Consider the following 8,946-nt stretch of genomic DNA (forward strand, 5'->3'; position numbering starts at 1 on the left):
TAATTTTTATTTTTTAGAAAAAACTTAACTTATAATCGAGTTCAAGCCAACCAAGCTCAAACTTGCGAGCTTTGAACCAAGCCGTGCTCAAGTTCAAGTCTCCAGCTCGAATCGAGCTCGAGCCTAAGAGGCTAAGACTATTTTAGTGAGACGAGCTTGAACAGCCAAATATTTGGCTCGAATCCACCCCTACCTAGACCCTATCTCTAGCATGAAAAACATCCTAAAGCCACCAGGTGCACAAACCATAATATTTCATAGTACTACATTCTATTTCTTGTCTTTTTTTTTTTTTCTGGTGAGAATTAAAATATTACACAATAACAAATAGCTATGAATTTCATTTCTTGCTGTTGAGTTTGCAAAAGATAAACCCTAGTACTTTGTTCATTGGACCTAGCCACCTGAAAGCACCATTTCCAATAATTTAACACCTGATATCTATTATCATCTTAAATGAGGTTCTTTCTGTTGCCGAACTTCATGGATTGAAGGCCCACTTGGTAACAAAGGATTTGAAACAATACAGCGAACCGGAAAAGGGGGCGGAGGACTCTTCTTCAATGATCTTCTCAAGGTATATACAGATTAAATCATCAAGAACAATTTTTGTATTGCGGAGTATGGCAACAGCTGAAGAGAGAGTGATTCTTCGTTCCATTTTGAAGAATATGACTGCAGAAGAACCAAAAGAGTGAAGAGTTTAATGTTATGAACAATCTTTCCTTCTCTTCTCCCTCCCCCTCCCCCCTTGCTTTCCTTGTATAATCTTCTAGAAATTATCAGAGTTCCTTCCATATCTTGCCAGTGACCCTCAGCTTCAATTCCCTTCTATCACCTCCAGAGAAATATAATGCTAAGCTCCTCTGTATTATGAGTCCATCATGGCTATCACGAACACTCTGGTGAGGGGTCCTGATGCTCCTAGGCACCCCTTGCCATGTCAGCTTCCGACCATTGCCACCAACCTCAAGACAGTAACCAAACTTTCTCGCTTCAGACTCCTCACCCATGAAGCGCATGAAGGCCATGTAAACTGGCTCTGTACCCAGGCAAAATGCTTCAAAGTGGAGGCAGAAGTATTGATTGAAGCAATAGAAAAGCTGCTCCAAGAAAGGGAAAAAAACAATGGAATCAGAAAGTGCATGTCAAAATAGGAAAGACAAAGATTGACATTACTTAGCCCAGGCAGTAGAAATTGAGAATAATTTCATAGGGGTATTTTAGTTTATCATTAATCTAATGGAAAGTTGGCCATGGGGAATAAGGGGGCATTCTTTTTTGGGATTTTGAGAGGGGGGAAAGTTGGTTAATGGGATTTTGGTTCCCATTGACCAAGAATCCCATATTCTTTTTTCAGATTTATGTGGGGATCAGGGAAAGTTTATTTTCCTGGGTATCACTTACCCAAGTAAGTGATATCCATCTCCTAGGTGGGTAAATAACTTTTCGCGTAGGGGGAAGGTTGCCAACACTTGAATGGAACAAAAATGCCCCTTTTAATAATAGATTTTTATGGATAAAATGGTCATTGCCTTGTTTACCTAGAAAATAAAAGAACATGGGTAAATGCACTTACCCGGGTAAGTATTTCCCAGGAAAAACTTACCCAGGTAATTGCATTTACCCGGGTAAGTAACTTGCCGAAAAGCGAACGGAGCCTAAGATTCATTACAACTCAACAGTGTCCCAGACAACAACAGTTCGTCCTATTTGGTCTGTCTGTTTCTTTCTAGAAGAAAAGGCCCAGGGTGAGGGCGGGGGGGAGGAAGAACTTTGACTCACCCTCCTACTTCAATTCACTGGAAGCATTTGTCTATAAAGTAAAACAGTTAAAACAGATCAATGATTTTTTTCCAAAACATGCCTTTTAGCTTATTAGTCAATCTGACCAGACAATCTACGTTTCAGAAGCTTGCCTTTTAACTGAGCCAAGGTAATAAATAGGGTCAACCTACCCCGAAAAGAGTTCATCTTTACTTTGTTTTTTAACCCCCTGCCCCCTTGAAAATGAGTTATTGAATTTTTATGTACCTGTTTCTGATATTCTTATCATAAATAAATCTGGATAAATGCATGTTTAGAAAGATAATTAGATAAAAAACAGTTTCTGAACTTACAGTGAGTGTCCAAGATACATTGTCCACAGAGCATGGATCCTGTTTCACATAACGGTGATTGAAGGTGAATCCTGTCTGAAGATCCACCTTGTGAATCTCCCTAAGATGGGCCAACAAAGTTGGAATATCCCCTGTAATAGAGCAATCTGAACCGGGGTGGGGACAGGTATATGGCCGAAAGACACACTGAGTCTCATGCTTTACCTTGCTGTAATAAGGGAGCATCTCCTTGCAACCAAGCTGGTTATATGTGCATGGAAAGGGAAAGGAAAGTGCAAACTTTTCAAGAACCAAACATCTTATATTTCCAAGTTCCTTTTTGCAAACAGGGCATTTGTTGTTGACTTTAGATTTGCACTCCACACAGAGGGTATGGCCACTAGGACACTGCATCAATAGGAAAAGAAAATAATAAGCAAAAACAAAATCAAGAAGAAAGATTTAAGTACCAAGTCCTCAATGCCGACTCCATAGAATTACAAGAAACAAAGTGCCATTGTGAATCACATGATAATAACACTGTTATATTTTTAAGAAAGAAATATAAGACAGAGCTAACACTTGTTAATGGAATACTTGGTAATGACAGAAGGCAGAAAATATCTCTGCAATGCATATAGAAGTAGGTTGAAACCCAATAAAAGAATATAAACGAATTTAATTATTTTTTGCACCTCCTTTTGCAGAACTTGAGAGTATAAAAATGATGTTTATAGGTAGAAAATATGGAGATGGGAGAAAAGGAACAATAACAAATTCAATAAAAGCCAGTACATAATGAAGGAAGCCAAACCTGCTGAATAGGTGGATATAGAGGTTTACTACAAACAGGACACTCCATTATTCTGTCTATATTGTTGTTTGGAAGAAGAGGGATATTTCTTCCATGTGGTATTTTTAGGTGGGCCTGCTCATTTGGCCGTGCAGAAGTAGAATCAGCATCCTTCATCAGTGAACTAAGATTGTCCATTAGTGTAGATAAAGTAAAAGAAGAAAGTCCAGTGGTCAGTTCTTTTTCAGTTTAACAAAGTTGATATGATGAGCAATAGGCCTTCTTTTTCATCTATGCCTTTATATGCCTTAAACCACTCATTCAATAAAATCAAACACCCTAAAACTGCAACTGCAACTGCAACTGCATCTGCATCAAAACATAAATCATTTGATAATTAGATATTCACAATAAGTACAAGTAACAAACTATGCAAAAGATTTTCTGCAAAATACACAAAATTCTCTTTTTCTAACCATCTCCACTTGTCCAGAAGAGAACATGAAAGCAAAACAACAATAACACATGCAACAAAGGTTGATATATTTAGACCAATGATGAATTGAAAAAAGAAATTGTTCAAGTGAAATTACACTTTGTAACTACAGGAATTTCCATCTGTGAGTTGAATATGAGAAAAGATCAACAGACACAATACCCACCATTAAAAGACATGAATTTTATCATCATAAGACAGAAAGTCCATGTTTTGTTTCCCATTAAATCATCAATTGTTTAAACGGCTGTATTAAGAAGCAAATCCTAGTTCTTTTTCATGGGGGTGGATAGAAATAGAAAATGTTCATGTAAATACGGAGATGGGATTTAGGTTATTATTCTTTCATTTGAGTGATAAAATAGAACCAAAAGAATATGACTTTCCATAGCCATCAGAGATACTGAACAGTTTGCACTGGAAGTATGTATAAAGCAAATGGACAAATATGGGAGTCTATAAATTTTTTATGTAAAATACACAAAATCTTAGAATTATTAGGATTTATTAAGTGTTCCTATGATAGTGACAATTCTGTAAATTTTCTTGGTTCTAGTACGATTGATCCCCCTATGATATCTATACTCATGTACTAACTTCTAAGTGAAAAAAGAGGAGGGATGAATGAATTTAATGTATTTGAGTTCTTATAGCTTATGCTAAGAGTGGGGAGTGGTTCCAAAACCCTAGAGTGATTCTAGGTCCTCCATTGAGTGATTTTGGGTTTTCTCTCTAACCCAAGCCCTTACCAACTCAGTAATCCCCTACAACTATCTATTCCAAACTATATACAAAGTTTTCATTGAAAAAATTCCAATCCTAGACCTATTTTCCTTAATCAAAACTTTTCATAGTTCTAGGACAAACTTGCAATTCTTGCAATTAAACCTTAAAAGGTTCCTAATCCAACCAACTTCTAAACTTAGTTCTAAAAATCCTCCATAGCTCTTATTCTAGATAATTAACACCTTCCTATATTCACTCTCGGGTCATAGACAAGTTATATCATTTGGTATTAAAGCAATTGATCCTACATCAAAGTGCATGGACACAAGGTCATGATATACACCAAACTGTTGCCAAATAAATCTTTGAACATTAGGTAAAAAGAAATAAAATAAGCGAATGGATCTTTTTTTATTTCTGCTACAGTAACACAGAGTTATATTATATTAAGGGTAAAAGACATAAACCTCCCTTGAGGTTTCTGGTAAATACTGAAAATTCCTATCTCTTTTCAAAAAGGATTAAGGCATCCCTTGTTGGGTGACTTCATTGGACGAAGGCCCCCCCTCCATCAGCAATCTGTCAAGATCCATTTACACTTGATGTCATGTGTGGGTAATTTTTTTTGAAAACCCCGAATTTGCCCCTTACCCAGAACTGAAACCCCAAACGTAATTCAGCCATCTCTCTATGCCTGATGAATAGCACCTGATTCATCATCCACAAATTTGATTTCATTGATCAGGGTCGACCAAATTCAGATTGCAACACACTTTTACCCCGGAAATCTGCAGAAATAGACAGATCAATATCAATTATACCATGGTCATGATGGAGAATACATCATGGGAGAATGGTGCAGCACCATCTTTTGTATCAATCGAAGATATTGTAAGGCCATCTGTGTTGAGGATTGCAACTGCCTTGCTGCATCATATGACATTGGAAACTGCATAATACAGAGTTTCTCATTAAAATATGTTAGAAAGAAACCATTTTCCACTACCTTGATCAAAGTAGGCAACCAAAGCCCAGGGAGCAGAAACCATCCCTCAGCTCCAACTCTGAGACAAAGGAAATATAACTGTCCCTGGCTGCTGGATAAGGTTCTGCTTTCATCAAAGTAGGCAGCTAAAACCATTTGCTACAATGGAAACTGCACAATATGACTGCCCCTGGCCGCTGGATAAAGCTCCCTTAAAGACTATGCCACAAGATCCCTTCCCCAGCTCTTCCATGAAACCTGCTATCATATTCTCAAGCTCAACATAACTAAATGATCATAGAGCAATTCCCTAGTCAATCCTCTATTCTACTGATCCAACATCTTTCTATATGCCCAAGTACAATGTGGACGGGATGGCTCTATGGATAAATGAGGCGGAAGACAGGCTTGTAAATGCAGCAGAGGTGGTTTTTTTGAAAATTTAATAATAATATAACAACATCTTAATCCAAGAGGGGAGACTTAAGTATTCTACCCTTATATAAACAGCTAGAAGTAAAATATACAAAAGAGATCAGCCTATCGAATCCTAATCTTTACAATATCCACCCAAAACTTAGGAAGAGTATCCATCATGTTATTAGCTTCTCCTGGAACTGTTTTCTTCTCTTCTCCCTTTGATAAAGAAACAATTATCAAGCAGAAAAGAGGAAAAAAAGGAAACCAAACAAAATCACTCCCAAGACCAACCAAGTTCCACACTTAACAGAAGGCCAGAACCTGAACTGACCACTTGCACAGGACAAGCATCAGAGGTGTAGGCATCCAAAGATCCGCTTCAATCCAACAAACCAGACAACTCTGCCTCATACACAATGCACCTTTACAAAGTAATCCCAGGTCCATAGTTGTCAAGGCGACAAGGCACCCTTTGAGGCTCGCCTCGCCTAATCGCCTAACAGTTTTCTACTTCCTACTATAAAATACTTTTTTATTCATTCTTTTTTGAGATTATAATTATAAAATAGACATTATTAAACTAAAATAATCATTTTGTGTGTTTATATACTAATTTCTTTTTATTATTTTCTTATTTATTAGGGCTTAATCAACACAAACATTGCTAAATGCTCTATTGAACCCTCAAAAACTTAAAAACCTGAACCAATAAGGAAGAACTAAAAATTTTATCTAATCAGCACACTTTCCTCTTCCATATATTCTTCTTCTTCTTCTTCTTCTTCTTCTTCTTCTTCTTCTTCTACTACTACTACTACTACTACCAATACTTTTTATTTTCTTTTCCTATAACAAAAATAAGGGTTCAGCCCCTATATTTTTTGAATTTTATTTTCCTTCTTCCTTTTCTTCTCATGAATATGTTGATTTTCTATACTTTAATATGAAATTTATACTTTTCCTATGAAAATCATGAATAATTATTAAAGAAATATGGTTATGGTACCTAGGGAACTACCCTAGGATCTATGTTTTTAACATAAAAAATCCATTGCCTAGGCAACGCCTAGGCGACTAGGCGCCCCCCAGCCTCCTAGCCTCGCCTTGCCGCCTTGAAAACTATGCCCAGGTCCTATCTTGAAAGATATAAACCTATTGAAATCACAGAATTTTTAAGATTCCGCAGTCCACACCAACCAATCAAGTGATGAGTTTGAACTGCAGGTAAGTTCCCATCCATGCTTCTTACAACAATGCTTATTTGGAATGGCCATTTAAACCCTGAACCTGAAAAACCATTTACTCAGTAATTCTTTGTTCATAATTTCTAACAGGTACAAGCTATGAACCTCTCCACTTAGAGATGGAAATCCACCTCCGGTAAATCAAATAGAACCTCCTCTCATTGAGTCATAACTACTCAAAATATACCTCTGCTAAATTATTGGCCAATAAAAGGCAGAAGCAGAGAATCACTAAAGATATAACAAAAGGAAAATTAGAAAGAGTACTACAGAGTAAAATGCCCTTCCCCTTGTACACTTCCCTCCAACCAACCAGCATTCACAAAACTTCTCCACCACAGGGTCTCATAGTATTTTCACATTTATTTAGCCCCAATGAAGACCCAAAAGTTCCAGTTCATCTTCCAAGAGCTCTGGCTAAAAGATGTGTTTCCTGAATAAGCATAAAATCTATGAAGGTGATTCTTTTATTCAGTGGAACTTTGTTAGGAAAAAAAAAGTCAAGATTTGAGGAAAAAAAGTAATCTTCAATTACATTTCAGGTCTCCAGGTTTTCAATTGGTCATAATCATAAGTATAATGAACTTAATTTTTCTTTTCTTCTCCTTCCAATTTTGCTAGGCAAGCAGATAGGTGAGAACGGGTCAAACTCCAGTCACTAGATACCTGACCCTATATTGGAAAAAGCAGCTTTATTACAATTACAAGATTAACCTCAAACATAGAAATATCACAAGACAGCATTTTGTGAAAATAAAAAAACTAAAACTATTCGGGTATAAAAGCTCCTAATATATTCACAGTCAAATTAATATATTGACTTTTCTTATTCATAGTCAAATTAAAAATAGGATAAATTTGTAACTCTATTGATCCAAATACCTCTCAAAGATCAAACGAATTATTAGAATGAATGAGGAGAATACAGCAAGGGAATCACTAGAAAGGGAAGAGGCGCAAACCCCCAAGCTAACAAAGCATAAAATCTGGAAAAAAAAGACAAAAAATAAACATTATATCGGTGATAAAATGCATTTGATTTTAAGAGAACTGTTTGATGAAAAATACTTTCATGTAATAGTGTTCCCAAGTTCCCTAGAAACCAATGAAAATAACAGCATCTGTGTTTCCAAGGCTTATTTCTCTTTCTACATATAGTGGCCCCTGTGCAAAAAGCACATTCAATGCCACTGAATTTCTTTCTTTCTTTTTTTCCAGCAGGCATTGGATATGGGGATTTTCAGAAGGTTATAGATTCCAACAACCCATATAAAAAATTATAAATCTCCCCAAAAAAAATCTCCTAATTAAAAAAATAATTGACACAAGAATATCACCTTCAGAAGAAAAACATGTCAAACTCCATTAGACAAAATAATGATAAAAAACCAAACCAACAGAATCGCGGAGAAACATTCTCAAATACACCATTTCCAGGACGTAAAACCCAACAAGCCCGTTAATCCCAATTTATCTAAAAAAGAAAAACAGACAATGCAGAAAAATTCCTCTACACAACAACATCAGATACTTGAATTCTAAAAAACAATTCCACACGAAAATAATCCAGAAAAAGAAGATAAATATATCAGAAAATGGAGCGAGAACTCCACCATCTAAACCCGCATTTCACGAAGAGATCACAAAACCAAGGAAAATCAAAATGAAAACACCATTTCTTGTATTTTGCATCGAGAATTAGACATAAATCAAATCAAAATGAAACAAAATTCGAATGGAAGAGACAACCTTACCGGGCGATCTTCAGGGAAACAGATTGAAGAAAATTTTGTAATGTGATTGAAATTTTTGAGGGAAAAAAATGAGAAATTGAACGAAAAGCGAAAATCAGAGAAAACAACAACTAGAAGTTTAGAGCACCAAGAGTTTTTTATCAAAAGCAAACTAACAAACAAATTTGTTGTTTTAATGCGTCACCAACCACTGTATTTTTTTTTTTTTGGTAAAAACCAACCACTGTGTTTAGTGTAAATGGATAACCAAATTACTAAACTAACCCTTCCGAGAAGGAAACTTAGTTTATACGTTATCGAAAATGTGAAAGAACATGTGAGCATTTCCGTAATTTGGCATGAGGCCTTCCACCCCTTCGGATAGTCGGTCGGTTTTACAGGGGTTTTTCGGTTGGGTTTTCCGTTAAAACTATCGGATGATTTGATGAT

At 36.2% G+C, this 8,946-nt stretch overlaps 1 protein-coding gene across 10 annotated transcripts; it reads right to left on the reverse strand.

Annotated features, from left to right (window-relative positions):
* Window positions 1-253: 253 nt before the first annotated feature.
* On the reverse strand, window positions 254-8,674 carry LOC104590973 (E3 ubiquitin-protein ligase SINAT2-like). Of its 10 annotated transcripts, none has more exons than XM_088890856.1 (5): window positions 8,518-8,672; window positions 7,646-7,749; window positions 2,914-3,255; window positions 2,121-2,507; window positions 254-1,103 (listed from the first exon to the last, which is right to left on the reverse strand). In XM_088890856.1, exons 3-5 carry the CDS (start codon window positions 3,088-3,090, stop codon window positions 783-785), a joined length of 885 nt encoding a protein of 294 aa, XP_088746982.1. In that variant the 5' UTR covers window positions 3,091-3,255; window positions 7,646-7,749; window positions 8,518-8,672; the 3' UTR covers window positions 254-782. The 10 variants fall into 10 exon arrangements, with proteins under 10 accessions (XP_088746982.1, XP_010248066.1, XP_019052120.1 ...); XM_010249764.3 differs by having other exon boundaries at window positions 2,914-3,261; XM_019196575.2 differs by lacking the exon at window positions 7,646-7,749 and adding an exon at window positions 7,299-7,435 and having other exon boundaries at window positions 2,914-3,261; window positions 8,518-8,661.
* Window positions 8,675-8,946: the final 272 nt, after the last annotated feature.

This window comes from Nelumbo nucifera, chromosome 6, assembly GCF_055504915.1.
Source record: "Nelumbo nucifera cultivar China Antique chromosome 6, China Antique-T2T, whole genome shotgun sequence".
NCBI lineage: Eukaryota > Viridiplantae > Streptophyta > Magnoliopsida > Proteales > Nelumbonaceae > Nelumbo > Nelumbo nucifera.

Bases quoted from the DNA above. Each gene is read 5' to 3' on its own strand.
- LOC104590973 (XM_010249748.3), bottom strand. From the start codon at position 3,090: ATGGACAATCTTAGTTCACTGATGAAGGATGCTGATTCTACTTCTGCA. The intron at 2,508-2,913 runs GTTTGGCTTCCT...CTATTGATGCAG, and splicing joins TATATCCACCTATTCAGCAG to TGTCCTAGTGGCCATACCCT. The intron at 1,104-2,120 runs GTAAGTTCAGAA...TTCTTGGAGCAG, and splicing joins ATGTATCTTGGACACTCACT to CTTTTCTATTGCTTCAATCA.